General features: G+C 38.1%; 1 protein-coding gene across 4 annotated transcripts in view; it reads right to left on the reverse strand.

Moving 5' to 3' along the window:
• Nucleotides 1-5,724: 5,724 nt before the first annotated feature.
• Nucleotides 5,725-20,881, reverse strand: part of LOC307005479 (mannosyl-oligosaccharide 1,2-alpha-mannosidase IA) — a 219,284-nt gene continuing 204,127 nt past the window's right edge. For 2 of the 4 annotated variants that reach the window (XM_079625698.1, XM_079625696.1), the window contains 7 exons: nucleotides 20,618-20,741; nucleotides 19,615-19,708; nucleotides 16,009-16,124; nucleotides 14,562-14,781; nucleotides 10,738-10,910; nucleotides 9,365-9,480; nucleotides 5,725-7,556 (listed from right to left, as the gene is read on the reverse strand). In XM_079625698.1, the coding sequence (XP_079481824.1) occupies nucleotides 7,406-7,556; nucleotides 9,365-9,480; nucleotides 10,738-10,910; nucleotides 14,562-14,781; nucleotides 16,009-16,124; nucleotides 19,615-19,708; nucleotides 20,618-20,741 (994 nt within the window). In that variant the 3' untranslated portion in view covers nucleotides 5,725-7,405. Of the gene's footprint in view, nucleotides 7,557-9,364; nucleotides 9,481-10,737; nucleotides 10,911-14,561; nucleotides 14,782-16,008; nucleotides 16,125-19,614; nucleotides 19,709-20,617; nucleotides 20,745-20,881 lie in introns of all 4 variants that reach the window. The other 2 variants (XM_079625697.1, XM_079625695.1) reach the window with 1 other exon arrangement.

The following is a 20,881-nucleotide window of genomic DNA, read 5'->3' on the forward strand; positions in this document are numbered from 1 at the left end:
TATATTAAAAGTTCTAAACCATCTATTGTGTTTAGTTGTTCCACTATAGTAATGATAATATTTTAATATGTAATGTTTCTCATATTGTCCCACAGAAACATAAAACTAGTGTAGATCAGTGTACAATGTTTTATAATAATAATTTGTTCTATTTAGTGTCCATTTCATTAATTTAACATATTTAATATTGGGGGTATCCAAGATATTTCACATATTTAATTTTTTATTTTATTTTAAGTAACGCAATAGTTACTTTGCCTGGTAATTAGTTACTTTTGTAATGATATAAATCAGTTACTAACTGAGTTACTTTTTGTGAGAAGTAACTAGTAACTATAACTAATTACTTTTTTAAAGTAACTTGCCCAACACTGCTAACGGTAAATATTACAGATTGTACGATTGCTATATATTGTATAGTCTGATCTACACAACCATTACAAGTTTGGGGGCAGTAAAAAAAGAAAATAAATTAATATTTTTTTTTTAGCAAGGATGGATTAAATTGATCAGACGTGTAAGTAAAGCCATGTATAATGTTACAAAAGATTTCCATTTCAAATAAAAAACTTTCTATTCATTAAAGAATCCTGTTTAATTTTTTTTATGATTGATCAGTTTCCACAATAATATTAAGCAGCAAAATCATCATATTAGAATGCTTTCTGGAGGATCATGTGACACTGAAGACTGGAGGAATTAATGCTGAAAACACAGCTTTGATCACAGGAACTACAATTTGAAATATATTCACAGTTATTAGTTTCCACAGTTACACGGTTATACTGGTTTTTACTGTATTTTTAATCAGCCTTGGTGAGCAGAAGAGACTTCTTTCAAAAACATTAAAAAAAATCATACTGAACCCAGACTTTTGAACGGTGCATTCATCATGAATATGACAGCCAGAATTGTCCAAAAAGTCGAATTTTTCCTGTTGCTCAAATGTTGGTACTCAAATATATGTGTGGAAATTTGTATCTCTGTCTGGAGATACACATAATTGATGAAAATCTCAAACATAAGTGCTTGAAAAAAGAGAATTTCAGAAATACGTTATGATCAAAGTATGTAGAAAAAACAGATCATAGAGAATAATGAAAGTGCATCATGAGGAAAGACCTCTGGAGAAACACGAGCGCACAAACAAACACAAATCATGATTTAAACATGTTTCTCAACATTAAGTGCACATAAGTTCCTTTAAGGATTGAAGAATTTTTTTTTTTTTTTTACTACAAACCTGCATGTGTTATTTTCTATGTAAGTATCTTCAATTATAGTTCATAATAACCATGAGTGTCTGGCTCCAAACACACCAGATCAGGAAAGCAGTTCTTCTGACTCGAGCTACACATGAGCGTGCTGCACTTTTGATTTTAGGTGAACAATTCCCTTACACAAACTGCGAGAGTTGTTCTAAAAATGAGAAACTCTTTTTCGTGACCCATTTTTTCCAACTAGCAACCCTGAGAGAAAATTGAGAGGCGATGCTCAACAACCCATGAAACCGAGCAGACACAGTGTGAGAAGAAAGAGAGGAATAAGAAGCCACAGAGCATGACGGCTCAGGAACAAACGCAGGAGGAGACGGGAACAGTCCTGCATTATTCAGCTCATATTTCCCTGGTCACTGCCAGTGACAACAGCAACTGAAGGAGGTGTGTGTGTGTGTGTGCGGCACACTGAACAACTGCACACCAGCTTCACTTCCAGCATTTTATCATGCATTCAAAATTATATTATGTAATGCATCTCAAAGATATTTTTACTCTAAGAGTATAATGCATTAAAGCATCAGGTCACTAAAGAATGAAAACTGTCATTATGTACAGACTTATTCATGTAATGATCTAGAAACAGTGGTGAAACTGACTTTTTATTACTAATATTTTTGCTCATGTGTGTCCATATTGTTATTATTAACCGTGAATGCCTTTCACAGACTTCAAAGTGGGAAAATGGAGCGTTTGTGTCACAGACTGATATCCGGAAAAGAGCCACAAGAAACACTTTAACATGCAGCACAACAAAGTAAAGGATTTATCTATTTTTGCAGCTAAAATGTAAAAAAACAAACACGTTTTTTGTGCATATTTTACTTATATTATTTTTCATGCATTGGTTTGACCCGCTGTATTATGCCTTATGATGAAATGTTATGAATTGATTATGAAAACACTATTTCAGTCTTTTTGCTTCAAAAGTTCACATTTAATTCAATGTTTTTATTGCTGTGAATTGTTTTTCACATTTATCATTTATAAAAATTATCATTATTTTTGTGTAAGTCTTAGTGGTTTCTGGGTAAAACCCCACATCACACATGTGGATCACACTCAGAACGAGTCTTGGTATCAATAAATGTCCTCTTTGGACATAGAAAGTATAATTTATTAAACTCATTAAGTATAATTGATCCATGCTCTCAGTGAGACCTTTCACGTAATTGCGATGACAAACTAGGGAAACATAATTGATCAACCCCGAATGGAAATCACTGAGAATTAATATTCACAAATGTGTAACTAATATAACTGATATCAGCCGAGAGCTGAAGAAAATTGAATGACTGTACGCAGCAATACATTTACAGAACTTTATGAAAGGTAGCATAACAAAATCCCACCATTCATTTTGCTGTGCTAATTACTGGCAACACGTTTATCCCGCTGACAGACTCCATAAATTACAGGCGTAATCAACCTCCCGTGAGCAGATTTCAGTCACACCTCTCGTCTCACACACACACACACACACACACACACACACACACACACACACACACACACACACACACACACACACACACACACACACACACACACACACACACACACACACACACACACACACACACACACACACACACACACACACACACACACACACACACACACACACACACACACACACACACACACACACACACACACACACACACACACACACACACACACACACACACACACACACACACACACACACACACACACACACACACACACACCTCTCATCTCACACAGCCGTCATTAACACTTGCGCTTATTACTGTAGATTTTATATTAAAATTGTTAATTTAATGCTGTTTCTATGACTTTAAAGTTCAAAATCAAGCCTTTTCTTAATTCATGTTCCTAGTCGTATTGTGAACAATTTATCAGTGCACACTATTCCACAGAATAATAATTCTTATAATAATAATAATAATAAGTAAAATATAATAACTTTCAACTTTCTTGATGTCACAAATTCTTATATTTCCATTTGAAATTAGTTTTTACAACTAGGCTACTTCAAAATGTCATATTTAATTCAATGTTACTCGCTGTTTCTTTGTTATTATTTATGAAATTTACTAGCAATTCCTGAGCGAAAACTCTTTCAAAAGTAAATCCTACACCATTTTTTCCAGCATACACTATTTTTTACTCATTCAACCCTATTCGGATGAGACTAGTTTTCATGGAGGATGTTAGAGAGGTTCATATTTCCCAGGCACACTTTGTGATTGTAATCCTGTCCGAAACTGACATGTTGTCTGTGTTTATCTCACACAAACTCAGTAATAATTCCAGGGCAAATGACCAACTGTTTAGTTTTTCAGCAATCCCTTCCGAATCCGAAGCCGATATTGTATGATACTAATGCTCCTCCTCATGTGTCTTTTGACCTGAGTGACCGTTTGTGCACCAATCCTTGGGATGCTTTCATTTCATTTCAATATGGATGGTAACCGGCGAATATTTTTTATAATAAAATTAATAAATAGAGCCAAATAGAGGAAACTACCCATTTTAATATCAGCGTCAGGTAAGATACTTAGCACAGCACATGACCTTCTGTAACGCCATCATCTAAAACACACACTCCCAGTAATAAACTCGTCAGTCCATTATGAAACGGTACATGAAATCACAGATGTTGGGTGATTGTAACTAAAGATTGTTTAGAAAACTAGTCCCATCCGAATAGGGCTTAAGTCTCACTAAGAAATGCGTCAAATTGTGGAAGTGAAATGGTTATGCCTTTTCAGGTTCATTTCAACAGGAAAGAGGAAGGTGTGCAGTAAGGAGAGAATCATGTATGCAAATGTAAACACACTTGTGTTACTGTAACGGTAACAAACTTCAGGACTCAACGTGCTCATCGAATGGCTGAGATTGATCTGCATGCAGATTCTCCATGACAGAAATTGACCTGAAAGAGAAAGCAGGCCTGGAAGAGAGCAGTTACAGAGCCCTTAGTGGCAAATGTGAATGCAATATCATTTGAAATGCAATGACTACCAGAATTGACCTTGCAGAGCTGTGTTGGGCCCGAGAGGTGCGCTGTGTTGAGCTGTTGGATCTGCAAGGCAGCGCTGATGATGCTTCAGTCATGTGTAGCTGCAGGTCCAGAGTCTCATAAAAGCTCATGAAGGCCCGCTGAAGTGCCTTGAATTGTGCAGCATTATTCAGTTTGTTGATGCAATTTCCACTGAAACAGGAAGACAGGGCGGGGCATATCGAACAGCTCCGCCCCTATTTTTAAATAGCCAATAGCGTTTAGTTTATATCACAGCTCGACCAGAGCCGCTGAGCTCGGTAATGCCGCAATTTCCTCCTAATCTCCTCCATATCACTTTAAAATACAGCATTCTGTGCAGAATTCAAATGGATCCGATATGTATTTTTTTTGTGGTATGCGCCGAAACGCGCATATGATTCGCTCTGTGCTGTCGTGTCTCTGGACCGGAGCTGCGGAAGGTTAGCGTAAAAGCAGACTTAATTCGCCCCAATGGAAAGCATATTTACACTGTCTGAATCGTTGCCTATCCCCTATATAGTGTACAATGTGCCATTCACCATGTAGAAAACAGTAAATGTGTGAACAAGTGACTGATTTCAGCCGCAGCTTCAGCGACTATTTATAATGTAGGGGGCGGAGCTTCAGATTCAGAGCTTTTGATTGGACAGAAAATCTGATGAGAAGCTGAAGTGCAGAGTGATGTCATCAAAAACACTAATCCATATTGGCGGAAGTGAAAGACTAAGTTTTGAACACTTATATCTTCTAAATGCGAATTCTGTCATTGTTTTGGAGCACACTAGCTTATAGATAACAGTAAGGCTAACATATTCATTCTTAAAGCCAAAAAACAATTACATTTTGATTTCATGGGGACTTTAAAGGTGTAGTGTGCAGTTTTTAGTTTGATTTGCAGACACGAAGTATAACCAATCATAGAAAAAGTGTAACGCTGTGACACTTTCAAAACATTGATTTCTTTGAGTATGCAACATCGATTCAACCAATGATGTGAATTTGGGACTACCTGCTTTGTCTGGCCAATGACAGGATGTTTAGGGAAACCTGTTTGAAAACGGTCATTATTTTTGTCATTATTTTGGTGATGCAGAAATTGCAGTAAAGCAACCAAAAGGCATTCATTTTCAGTGAGAACTAGTGATGAGTAACAGCAATAATTAGTAATGTGATGTGGGCATGTCTAGGATGTAAAGTAATAGATGTGATTGTTTATCTGGGATTTGTGGATCTAATGCTTTATAAAACCTAATGGGGGTCACCAAAGTACACACTATTCATGCCCAAACCTATGAATCGTGTGCAGTATTTTGAGGATGTAAGTGGCACTTAACGCAGGTCGAAGATTAATAACATGTTTTAAAAGCTAATGTGAGCTGGTGGAGATGCAGGGAATGAAAAAAGAAGACACTTGGAGCATTTGTGCACTCGTTTTAAATGTATAAATCGCACAGATCTTTTACCAGTATTTGAAAATATTTAACAATGAGAGATGTTAAAATTAACAATGATCAGCACTACCATAATGAATAGTGCAAATAACTGTAATCAAAACTTGTACAGAAACACCTGAGGAAAACGAAAAGAACGAGTCTTTCATAAATGTCCATAAAAATTAGAAAAGAGAAAGAGAGAGAAAATAGAAACAATTAATGACATGAATCACGCACATTCATCATGTAAAGACTTATTCCACCATTACTGTGTCTGACGGCGTTGCTTTGGGGACGAAAACCCCTGGAGAAAAACTTCACATTCACCATCGATGCTTTGAGCCGGCTGTGGTCGGTAGGGCTGGGCTACAGTGCTAACATCACAGGCAATTTCACTTTTTTTTTTTTTTTGTGGGTTAAAATATGCAGGACTGATTTAATCAAGATACATTGTGTTAAACTGATGTTATTCAAAGCTGAATCATTTTCATTTACACGCACCAATAAAACAAATATTTCTACTAAAACAATATAAAAAAGCATCAAAGGGGGACTTTCAAGAACATTTCTGAGTGATAATGCAATAATCATAATCTTTGTTTTCAGTGTTTTCAAAATGGAACTGAATTTGAAGTGATTAATAGAAATAAATCACACTTAAATGCTGTTTTTAAAACAGAAGAATTATAAAACTAGTGTGACGACACAATCTTTAGGAAACTTAATGGACAAATAAACAAAAAAGCGCATTAAAATAATTGTGTGGTTCACAATCTCCAGGAAAAATCATTGCAAAAATAGTAAATATTCAATATTTCATATATACTGTATTATCGCCCAGCCCTAGTGGCCATACGGTGTCAGTGCAAGTGTGTGTTTTTCCACTCTCGTGATGCTGGTCTTTGAAACATGTTGTGCACAACACCGAGGCTCACGACGCAGTCAAAGCATTAAAAAATACGAGTGTAAAGAATATGAGCACTAGAATCACATAAAACAATCCTGCCCTGCAAATGACATCAATCCTGTTTAAACGAAAGGATTTTGTACAATACATTTTGCAAAGGAACCTTTGTAAATACCCCTGTCTTTTCTTTGCCTTGAAATAATAAAAAATAAAAAAATAATAATGCCACAAAATTGGACCCAAAATCAAAATATCACGGATGGGGAGAGAAAATGAAATAAAAAAGACCGCAAACGCTTTGGCAGAAGAGGTGGGAAAGGAATACACAATGAAAGGATGAAAGAAAAGATAAATTACAGGTGAGACGTGAGGAAAAGTGGTTTTCTCTTTCGCTCAGCATGGCCCACCATCATACGGTGCTCCTCCCACAGATTCGGGGCTGCAAGTTATTCGTTTTTTTTCCTCACAGAGGAAAGAAGCAAAGAAAAAAGGTGCTCTTCTCATGAAAGTCACGTTTCACTGATTGTCCACGGAAAATTGCGCTGGCTTCTGCCCACCGAGGAGAGCAGGAAGTCTCGGCTCAGAGATATACAATCACAGCGTGTGTGTGTGTATATATATATGTATATATATATATATATATATAAAGAGATCCTTTACAGGAAAGGAGCTGAGAATCCAAGTCAAGACCGTGAGGTTGCGGCCCTGCCTTTGAATCCATGTTTCATGTGTGTGTTTGTGTGTGTGACGGTGGATATTACTCCAGGGTCGTCTGGCCGTCGTCTGGCCTGGTGCTGTGCTCCTGCAGGCAGGTTTTGCGTACGACGGGCAGCGGGTGAGCCTCCGTGTTAAACACCCAGTCCTCAAGAGACAGCAGGTCGTCGTCCGAGAACAGCAGGTACAGGTATCTGTGATCGCATATGGACGGAGTTAACAAAACTCATGTTTTATTAAAGGAACACGCTGACTTTTTGGGACTTTAGCTTATTCTCCGTATCCCCCAGAGTTAGATAAGTCCATACATACCCTTCTCATCTCCGTGCGTGCCGTAACTCTGTCTGACGCACACACCGCTAGCCTAGCTTAGCACAAAGACTGGAGGTAAACGGCTCCAGCTAGCATACTGCTCCCAGTAAGTGACAAAATACCTTCAGTCTTTGTGCTAAGCTAGGCTAGCGGTGGGTGCGTCAGACAGAGTTACGGCACGCACGGAGATGTAAAGGGTATTTATGGACTTATCTAACTCTTGGGATACGGGGAATAAGATAAAGTCCCAAAAAGTCGACGTTTCCCTTTAACATAAAAATACAGCATGACATTCTTTAAAGTGCCCCTATTATACTTTTTTTTGGATATTACCTTTCATGCGTGTAATATACTTTAGCTGTTTGTGAACGTAAAAGATCTGTAAAGTTTCAAAGATCAAACTGCACGATCAATTGAGTTATTGTCTCCCAAAAGAAAGAAGCGATTCTGAACTGCCAGTCTTACTTCCTGCACAAACCTATGTAGGTTTGTAACAAATTAGCATAATGCCAGACTATGGTCTTCATTGGCTGCCTGTGAACGACGCCTGCTTTGTCCCGCCCACAAACACTGTAGTTGTAGCTGAGACTGGAGGAGTTTGGTTTGTATTTTCTGCATTGTGAAAGCAAAGGATGACATTGATAAGGTAAGACCGCTGTTTATCAAGAGATGAAACTCAGATATGCTAATGGGCGTTTGGTTTCAGACATGCACTGTAAGTGGTCGACCAATCACAGCAGACTGGGCCATTCGACCAATCACAGCAGAGCAGGCTCTTAGAAAGGAGGGGTTTAGAGAGACATAATCCTTGATCGATCAGTTTAGACACTGTGAGAAAAGAGGTGATGCTGAAATGTATATTTTGAGAAAATTAAATTGTTTTTTGACCTTGGATGCTTGAAAACCTTTTTTTAGGAGACTCTAAAACACAATTAGGAACCTTTAAAGTATCATAATAGGGGCACTTGAACACTACTATTATGTTTGGTATGCTTCTATGAATCACAAAAGGACATTTGACTTATCTGTTTTCTATACAACTAAAGTCAGCGTGGACGGATGTTGTCAAGCTCCAAAAATGTATATAAAAAGCATAAAACCCTAAAGCCTTATTGAATCGCTGTAATCGCTCAATCAATGTTTCCTACGTTAGTAAAACTGCTTGTGAACATGTTACTTAACGTTACATTTAACTCAGAAAGGTTATTATGTTCATATTTGATTTGTTAGTTATAAAAATCACTACAGATAAGTATATTTACTGTTCATTATTTGGAAGAGTTTTTCACCTTTAAGAAAAAAAGACATGTAGGCCTACATTACATTTTTACATATAATTCAACAATAGATCAAACTGAGTAATCCCATATACTGTGATATTTTCAAAGAGTTATCATACTGTCCATACTGTAGTCCTAAGCATTTGACAGGGTAAGAAAATCTCTGACAAAAAGCTCGAAAAATGACCACCAATTTATCATATCAGCAGAGAAACGATATCGATGCATCTTAAGTCTTTTAAGCATTGATCATCCTGATTGTTTCAACTGAAGTTCTGCATGAACGGCATTTAGCCACAATACTCACTGCCGTGATTCCACGATTCATTATTAAGGATTATTAAAGATTAAAGATAAAACACTACAGATGAGATGTCTGATTGAGAACACGAGGGAGATAATGAACTTACTTGAGAGTCTCGGACAGGAAGAAGCTTTGCTGCATGTTGTCGTGACTGACTGTAGAGGCGTACACATCTCGGATTCCTGAGAAACCCGCGTCTACGCGACAATGCTTCTCTAACGCCTGTAAAGACAAACCGCTTGAGCGTGAGGAAACATTCACAATGTTCATAATTACAATATGCCAAGATACAATAAAGATCATGTGACACTTCCTTCTACAGTATCAGTAACCTTATATTAGCAGTTCACAACAGTAGGACAAAAAGTTATTGTAAATAATAAACTGCATATAACTATATAATCCTGCATTGTTAGGATAGTAAAATAGACTGTTAAATTGGAGAAGAGAAATCATTAATAAATTAATTTTGTTTCAAAGATTTACTTTTTGAGTATAAAGCAACATTGCATTCATACTTTTATTCAGAAAGAATGCATTATTTGATCATAAGTGACAGTAAAGACATTTATAATGATACAGAAGATTTCTATTTAAAAAAAAAGTTATACTATTCATCAAAGTATCCTGAATTTTTTTTTAATGAAATGAAAACTGCTATTTTTCGTCAAAAGTGGAGAAGATTTACCGCTAAATTTGAGCACTGAATAAAAAAAGAGCTGACACGGCAAATGAATAATCTATTAACCTCAAACAAAGGTAGACATCTAGACTATAATTAGGATTGTCTCATGAGTTGGTTTGAAGATGTATTTGACAAATGCATTTGCGTTCCCCTGCACCTCCCGCACCCAGTAATTAACATGTCAGTCTGTTAGAGGAGTGCAGCACTTTAACATGAGCTATATTTAATATAACAGCCATAGCCAACCATTCATTTACCAAAGCTAATGCGAATAAGTGCCATGTAAGACCTCGAGATCCTCAACCTCTCGCTGCATTATCTATCTATCTATCTATCTATCTATCTATCTATCTATCTATCTATCTATCTATCTATCTATACATATATGTATGTATTATTGAATCTATCGGTCCATCCATCCATCCATGTATTATTGAATATATCGGTCTATGAATCCCTCCATCCATCCCTCCATCCATCCCTCCATCCATCCATCCATCCATCCATCCATCCATCCATCCATCCATCCATCCATCCATCCATCCATCCATCCATCCATCCATCCATCCATCCATCCATCCATCCATCCATCCATCCATCCATCCATCCATCCATCCATCCAACGAAGTATCACTTAAAAAATATGCTGTGTTCTGTAACCACATTTTTAACATCGGGGTGATACTTTCAGCCGTTGAAAACGCATATTTTTTGACCAATAGCCTAAATATTCCTAAATATTCACATAACATTTTGCATATGTGATTGTTTGATTTCACAGATGTCTCACACACCTCCACCGCCTCCCAGCCCCACTCCCTGTACTTGGGGTCATGGGTCAGACGCCACATGTACATGTAGCTCTCGATGACCTCTGGCCTCAGGATGTAGTAGCGGTCACTCAGTCGGGTGGCAGTGGCCTCCGCGCCTCCGTCAAAACGGAAAGCCTCTGGACCAAGTTTGGTGGCTGTTGACATAGAAAAACGTTTAAATACTGACTCGAAAACTTTTAAAGGAAATAATGTATAGATAATAATTCATTGCAATATAAAAACATCTGAAACTCCAATAACTTGGTTCTGTTCTGATACACTAAGAATCCAATCACAATACAATTGGTTTTACACCGTCACACTACAATAAAACGGGTTGTGAAACATATTTAACATTGGCAAAACGATAACAGTATTTTAGTTTGCGTCACTGCTTTCCAATTAAGGTGGTTTTCATGTGTGTGTGTGTCTATGCATTAAAGCACATTCACATTGACAACGTGTCAATCGCTGGATGGCAAGTCACTACGGCTGGTTGACTTTATGCCATTGATCTGTGAATTTTTGAAAAGCACATTCATAGAATGAATTTATGAAGCTAAGCAAGAATAAATAAACATTTATATTGTGATAGTCACATGCTACAAATTTATTCCACACAAGAACTTCAGATTAACATCAAATAAGTTTAATAAATGCTGTAGAAGTAATGTTCATAGTTAATCATGTTAACTAATGTAGGGAAGTATGTTAACAAATGAAACCTTATTGTACAGTGTTACAGAGAAAACAGAAAGCATGTCTATTGTTCTCACTAAAAGTGGATTATGCACTGAAAACAGAGATGCTAGTCTTCAATCGGTTCCTCAGATACTGTAAACACTAGCAGATGCGATGAGCTTTGTGTTTTTACAGCATGGAGAAACCTGAGGTAGTAAACACAAGCGTGTGTGTGTGGTTTGTGCAAACTATGATCACCAGCCGGTCTGTGAGGACGTCTTTATGAAAACACAATGCAGAACATAACGTAACAAACCCAAATGTATCCCATTATGCCCCTTAAATCTAAAATTACAAGCAGCTCCAGTCTGAGAGAACACTCTCTTCTGAATAAACATTTTAATTTGCATACTGATTCCGGTTTGCTTCGTCTAAACTCCTCGTCTCTTTAGCAATATTACACCACTTCAGCCTGGAACAATATTTAGCATGGCGTGGCGGGGGTATTTAAGTGTAGTATGGCCGTGATTATAGTGAATGACGCCGTAGCCGCTCTGTTACGGTGATGCCGCTTCTCCCACGTGGAAGCATTTATCGTCAACATTAATATGACACTTCTCGATATATGGCACGCCGTTTCTCCAAACCGGTTTAATATAACAGCTTCTGAGCTTCACAGCACACTGGGGCATATTATAATGAAAAGAATATGTTAATAAAAGTAAAACACAAGACAGTTTTTCCCAGTATTTCTTGTATTGATTGTCAGGTCTCGTAATTTATGGCTATTTATTTGGCGTCTCAATTCTGCTCCTTGTGTTGTTTGCGGTTTTTGTTATTACTTGTATTTTCATTAAATCTTATTTGCATCTCTCATTCCTCATTTTCCCCACTTTTATCTTTTATTTTTACAAGTGATTCTCATTAGATTCACATTTTAATACGGTAATTTTGTTTTACCGTAGTGCAGTAATAACATGATGAATTATTTAAAGGCGATACAAGAAATACTACAATGATGTATAAATCCTTCAAAATTAATATTCTCACAATAATGAGAATTCGGGGTTGAAAATATCTTTGTCATTAAAATAATAAACACAATGCAAAGAAAGAAATGGTGATGTTCCTAAAATCATTTGTGTCTTTAAATGTTCTCGACAGGTTTGGTGAGATTGATTCATACGCTGTTATATTTGAAGAGAGACGCGAGGTCAGAAATTGCGCGCGGAGACGAGATCAAACATGTTATTTCACTCCCGCTATATCTCTTGATGAGAGCGCTGTGAAGACCAGCACAATTTGTGCTACTTTTGATCTGAACCAGGTTGGACTTCATCTCATTTGTTTGCTTCTGATGTCTGAGAAAGCAACACAGTCTGAGAAAAGAGCTCGTGATTATCCAGGAGAGTAATGGCCTTCCTCTATCTGAGCGGCAACAGATTGGATTTTCAGTAACACAGACAAGCTGGAAGCATGAAGAGAAAGATAAGACAAAGGGTATTTCTGGGGAAGCTGCCTTTCAACGTTTTCTCACAGATCATAGGAGCTTTTCAGGAGTCAAATCAAAATCCCTTACTAACTAAACTGCAACACTCATTCCAATCATTCCAGCTTTATTTTAGAAGCGTTTACATACTATTAATTCATATTTTAAATCAGCTTTTATTATATTTTTAGCATGCACTTTTTTTCATTTTTATTAGTTTTTTGGTAACACTTTACAATAAGGTTTCATTAGGTAACATTAGTGAACTACTTCAGTTAACATTAAATCTTAATGAACAGCACTTCTACAGCATGTATTCATTTTTGGTAATGTTAATTTCAATATTTACTAATACACTATTAACATCATGTATTTGTTAACATTAATGCACTGTGAACATGAACAGCTGGATTTTTATTAACTAACATTAACAAAGATGAACAAATACAGTAACAAGTGTATTACTCATGGTTAGTTCATGCTAATAAAACTAATGTACATTGTTTTAAAGTGTTACCAGTTTTTTATAATTCTGTATAGCGTACAGTCATTTTTAAGGAAGCTCGTTTCCGCAACTTTTTTTCTCACAATTGCATTATAACTTTGCTATAAAGTCAAAATTGTTATATAAAGTCGCATCTTTTAAAATGTATTTTTTTCCTTAGAATCTGACTTTATAACACGCAATTGAGAGTTTATATCTCATAATTTTGAGAAAAGATGTCAGAATTGCGATATATAAACTCTAATTGCGAGAAAAAAAGTCAGAATTTTGAGTTTATATCTCGCAATTCTGACTATATATCTTGAAATTCTGAGAAATAAAGTCTTGCAAGATGTAAACTCACATTTGTGAGATAAAAAGTCGCAATTATCTTTTAAAATGTTTTATTCTGTGGTGGAAACAAGCTTCCATAAATTTAGATTTCATTATTTAGAGCTTTATTTCAGTTAACTAAAACTATTTGTAATCAATTTGGGTATTCATTTAAGCACTAAAATTACTAAAATGAAAGTACACATAAAAAAAATTATATATATATATTTACAAAAATGGATAACATTTTCAAACAGAAACAAATTTCCGTAAACTTAAATTGAAATTAAAACAAAATATAAATCACATCCAAAAATCTAAAAGTTTGTATTTAGATAATAAATGTGTGTACTGTGTATCATTATTTTGTATATATAAATACACACACATGCTTGTGTATATATTTAAGAAATATTTGCATTTATACTGTATATATATGTATATATAATTGATATTATATATAAATATAAATATTTTATATATAAATACATTTTTCTTCTTAAATATATACATGCACGTGTGTGTATTTATATATACAAAATAATTATACACAGTGCACACACATTTATTATGTAAGCACAAACTTTTATTTTGGATGCGATTAATCGCGATTAATCGGTTCACAGCCCTATTATTAATAAATATACTATAATAGTATGTTACTGAGACTAAAATAAAACTGGCATGCACTTTCTGCATTTTAAAGAGTCGATTTAGGAGTGCTGCTGTACGGTTCCTGATGAGTATTTCCACCTAGTCCAACTAACATTGTTTCCTGAGACCGTTCAGATATAAACCCGTCTCTCTCAGCGAACCGACCTGAGCGGCTGTAGGACTCGTGGCAGGTGTGAGTGATTTCAGCTGCCAGATCCAGATAGTGCTGCTTCTGTCCCACCGGCCCGTCATCGGCACCGATGCCAATCATCCCGCCGGAGAAACAGGCCAGATGCCCCATCTTATGGTCCAGGATGCCTCCTCGCCACTCGGCCACGTACGTCAATCCACCCGGAGACTTCTGCACCAGGTTCGTCTCGATGGCCTGGACATTGATAAACACAAAGCAGAGGCAACATTTCAAACACCAGCGCTTTACATATACAAAACAATACATGCATGCTGAAGATAACGCCGCTATTAATCGCAGTCGAACACGCTTCCCATGAACAACAGACGGATGGACGTGTTTTGTGTACATCCGTTAGATTTGTAAAGTGCTTTGAAATCAAGGCGACGCTGGATTTCAATAAAGCTTGAATCTATGCACATATAAAACTGGGACAGCGTGCATATATTGCCTTAGGTGCCGACGTTTATGCATGAAATGTTTTATGTATAGTGTAAGACAGTATGCTGCGTGGTGAATCGAACTCATTGAGATTCTATCGGGACTTTGACACTTGAAGGTGTATAAATCTGCCAAAGACTATATGGGAAAAGATCTCAGTGCTGTTTATTTCAGAGAGTCTGCTGGAATCTGTCTCTTCCCTCTGCGTTTTTATGTTTTCTCCTCTTAAGACGAGCACAGAACAGCACAAGCCATCATGGACGATCAATAGCGAGTGACTCATCGTTTTGTTTTGCTCTTTTTTTTGCGTCTTCCTCTCCAAGTCCCAAACAAAACTTCTTCACAAGGTTTTTCTCCATGGTTGTGTCATCGGTTTTCTCCATTTTGCATCATCAAATGTATACAACGCACTTACAGTGAACATGAAATCAAAATTCATGATCAAGACACAGAGTTAAACATCACAATTTATGGCTAGCAAATATTTCACATCAATTTTAAAAACAATTTCACCAACAACGCCTCTGAAATCAAAAGCATTGTACACATGAAAACATATTGTATTTTTTAACATTAGGCTGATGAAAGTGCCCTTTTCTGATTATAAGTGTAATTAATATCTTGGCAGACCACATTTTTCAAGGGAAACATTATCTAATGAAAACGCTAATATGCAAATGAATTGATAATGAGTGAGAATGTGTTCGCTCTCTCCGTATCCCGGTTAGATCCCTCTCGGATCAGGATGAGCGCGAGTCGAGAGGCGGATCTAATCTTAAACTAATCTATTTTACACACTTGCTTAAATGTGCAAACTTTTTTTTTTTTTTTTACTGAACATACTGAAGACCAGAAACAGTACATGCAGTTATGCAAGAAAAATAATTAATAGCATAGTAAAATAATGCTTTGTAAATGTCATTGGTAAGGTTTAGACTGATGAATGATATTTAGAGAAGGTTATGAATGATATTTGCGCACCTCCATAGCGCTGTAGTACATCTTCTTGGCCTCCTCATCCGTCTTATCTGACATCAGGAAGGATTTGATCAGGTACTCATAGAAACTGTCCCCGAGACCTCCGATCGAGACATGATCTGAGGAAAACAGGACACGACAAAAACTCTGAACTCTACAACCCCAAAATTATGATACAAAATATTTTTAATGAAGAAAATCAAACCTATTTTTAGGGGCACACGCACGCACACACACACTCACACACACACGCACGCACGCACGCACGCACACACACACAACAAGCACACCGGCACGCACACACATACACCACACAAGCTCACCCGCACACACACACGCACGCACGCATACACGTGCCCAAAATTATGATACAAAATATTTTCAATGCAGAAAATCAAACCTATTTTAGGGGCACACACACACACACACGCACGCACACACACACACGCACACACACACACACACACACACACACACACACACAACAAGCACACCGGCACGCACACACACCACACAAGCTCACCCGCACACACACACGCACGCACGCATACACGTGCACACACACCACAAGCACACCGGCACACACACCACAAGCACACCAGCACACACACCACACAACACACACCACACACCACACACACGGACACACGGGGACACACACACACACACACACACACACCACACACACACACACACACGCGCGCAAACACACACACACACACACACACAACAAGCACACCGGCACGCACACACACCACACAAGCTCACCCGCACACACACACGCACGCACGCATACACGTGCACACACACCACAAGCACACCGGCACACACACCACAAGCACACCAGCACACACACCACACAACACACACCGGACACACGGGGACACGGGGACACACACACACACACACACACACACACACACACACACACACACACACACACACGCACACACACACAACAAGCACACCGGCACGCACACACATACACCACACAAGCTCACCCGCACACACACACGCACGCACGCATACACGTGCACACACACCACAAGCACACCGGCACACACACCACACAAGCTCACCCGCACACACACACGCACGCACGCATACACGTGCACACACACCACAAGCACACCGGCACACACACCACAAGCACACCAGCACACACACCACACAACACACACCACACACCACACACACGGACACACGGGGACACACACACACACACACACACACACCACACACACACACACACACACACACGCGCGCAAACACACACACACACACACACAACAAGCACACCGGCACGCACACACACCACACAAGCTCACCCGCACACACACACGCACGCACGCATACACGTGCACACACACCACAAGCACACCGGCACACACACCACAAGCACACCAGCACACACACCACACAACACACACCGGACACACGGGGACACGGGGACACACACACACACACACACACACACACACACACACACACACACACACACACACACACACACACACACACACACACACACACCACACACACACACACACACACACGCACACACACACGCACGCACACACACACACACACACACACACACACACACACACACACACACACACACACAACACACACACACACACACACACACACACACACGCACACACCCACAACAGACAGACATACACCCACGGACACATGCACACACACACACACACACGCAAACGCGCGCAAACACACACACACCACACACACACACACACACACACACGCACAACAGACACACATACACACACACACACGCAAACACACGCGCAAACACACACACACACCACACACGCACCCACACATATATTTATTTTGAGTAAAACAATGATTTATAATTTTACAATTATACCTTTATAATTTTACTTTACGTATAATATATATATTTTATATATTTTTATTTATAATTAAATTAAATTTAGTTTTTGAGGTTAAATATCTCCCAGGCGTGATCTCTGGTTTCATGATATTCAGTTATTTCTGTTATTCTTATACCAGGATTAGAAGTGAATGGTTTCTATTTATATGCACAGCCTTCATTGTGTTCGGTTCAGGGATGATCCTGGAACTATAATCGGAATCAACAAACATAATGCCAGGAATGTTTGTATCCGCCCTCCGCTCTATTGACATGCAAATCAGAATGAGTGTGTCGTGCGCGGTCTCTTCTCGATATCTCGGAGACTCATTAGACATTCCCAAGCGACAGCAATTAGTGCTGCAGTTGCAGATTACATTCACCCTAATAAAGAAAAAAAATGTTTCCCCTGTTTTTCAGGTGAATCTGAAAGATTCAATTTCCAAAAGGTAATGGGATTTATTATCATTTTAATAACTCTTGGCCGTGGGCTCATGTCCCTGCTTGACAGGAGAGCCGCACTGGCTCAATTGATGTCATGGATGCCAGAATAATTGCATTGTGAAACTCAAAGATGGAGCTTGTGAGAGCCGCTCTCATGACCCAGCGCACCAGCCACTGATAAACCACAGAAATAAAAAAATCACGAACAAAAAAACACTGACATAAACAAAGTCATGTACACCACACCAGTAGAACGTTTGGACACACTCCACCAAATGTATGCTTTTTTACATACTACATCTTTACAAGTTTGAAATATTTTACTTAGAATATTTTAACTCTTTGCATTAGAGCGAGAGAATTGCATGAGAATGGCAAAACACTTGGCATCAACCTCTGTGTGAATATTGTGGGAAACGTTGTTTTACGTTGTTCAAGCACATCGCCTTAGGCGTGCACAGGCCGGGAATCTACAAATACAGTACATTTGAATATTTGGAAATATTTGTGTTTCTCAATATAGTAAAATATAAATATAGTCTCAATAATAAAAGGTTTTTAGTGTTGGATGATGGGAAGGCCCAAATAAAATGCACACACACGCACGCACGCACACACACGCACGCACACACGCACGCACACACACGCGCACACACAAGCTTTTTCCAGAGAATAGGAACAGCTGTAATTAGCGAAATTCTACCATCTATCACATATTCATTTTTTAAATATTGGCTAATTTGATAATGCCGCCAATCCAACAATCCAAAGCATTTTTCTACAATAAAAGTTGCACAGAATTGACATGCACACCACCAAAGTTGCATTTACACATACCTCCAATCATGGGAAACAATGATCGTCATGACAACAAAAGTTGAATGTGGCTATGGTGCACTTATTTTATTAAGGTGTTAAATATGCATTGGTGGTATAATGATGTGGACTTATTTTTGTCTTGTTTTCCAGGAAAATCCTTCTTAAACCAAAACTCCACGAGAGATCAGGATTTGTTGTCTGGGAAAATATTTTAAATTAAGTTTATTTTTCTTGCTTCATTGGAATTTTTACTGTTCAAAGCATGAATAAGTAAGGTTTATGCAAAAAAGTTTTGCTTCTCATGCTAAATGATCTTTTAAGGATGTTTAGATATTTTACAGGGAAACAAGACAAAAATCGTTCGGCTAATTTGATAATGCCACCAATAACAGTGCAGTACCTGTTAGTTTCAAATGATTTAACATCACTGAGATATTACTTACGCTGCACCCAATTTCCACTGACGGGACTCAGGAAGTTGGGATACAGACCATGAGGCTTCTCCATTTTGTTCAACAGCTTTCGGATGTTCATCACCTAATAAAAAACACAAACCCACAGTTCATTCAATGCCCGTATGCTGTCCTCTCAGTGTAACGTAGTGTTGTCAAACGTACCAGTACTTTGGTACCAAGTCGATACTTACAGAGTACCAAACTTTTGATTATAATGGGAGTTTTTACTTGGTTGCTCATAATTTGAATATGTCAAAATAGATCCAGAAATTAAAATGGCCTTGATCTTTGTATTAAAACATCCTGCAAGTTTCACAGCTTAAAACGTCCACCTCATTATAAACAAAGCATTTATTTAATCAAGCTCCAAAAACAGCACGTTTGATTATTGTGGGATTTGTGATATCATAAAGGCAAATTCATTAGCATATGACCGGCTCCAGAAAAAGACATCGACCAATAGTTTTACATCATTGCACCATAAACATCATTTTTCGGTTAATTAAGTGCATCATCCGGGTACTTTGAGTGCACTTTTTCTTTTTGCCATGTTTAGTGAACACACTACTCACAATATTTATACTTAAAAAGACGGCATAGAACGGCAATAATCGTCTTTCCCACAAATATATTAGTTTTTTGCTGTTTTTGTGCAAACAAAGTGCACATATTAAAATACTATAACAATTCATGTAATGGCCCCTTTAAAGTGTAAGTGAATAGACTTGCCACTTGTTCTGTTACCTGTGTTTTTTCTTCTTCATTTTATTACTAACTTTTCAATAGATTTTTTAAATGCAGTGTTTATTTAACTGAACTATATTTCATGTATTATTTACTTATATTAAATTAAATTCGTTCATTTTAATGCTATTAATGATGATTATATTTAACACCGAGAACCGTGAAATTTTACTGGCACTGACTACTGAAATATTGGTATGGTGATAACAACATTAATGTAAATCATCAGAAGACAAATGACTCTTGCCTTCTCAGTGAACACTGGGTTTCCGGACAGTTGGGACAGGTGAACGAACTCCAGGTGCAGCGTCCCGAACTCTGCCAGGATACTGCTCCCGGCCGATGCCCATCCCCAACTCCAGCTGGTGCCACTGCAACAGAGAGCAAACCAGGCACAGTGAGCACCAACACCCACGCCACACCGCTGCCATGGCAACCAGGCAGGTAACAGTGCGGCCATGGCAACAAAGCACCAAACCATGGAAAGCGGATGCCAGCGCACTTGTTATTT

Source organism: Phoxinus phoxinus (genome assembly GCF_949152265.1).
Source record: "Phoxinus phoxinus genome assembly, chromosome: 10".
NCBI classification, from domain to species: Eukaryota; Metazoa; Chordata; class Actinopteri; order Cypriniformes; family Leuciscidae; genus Phoxinus; species Phoxinus phoxinus.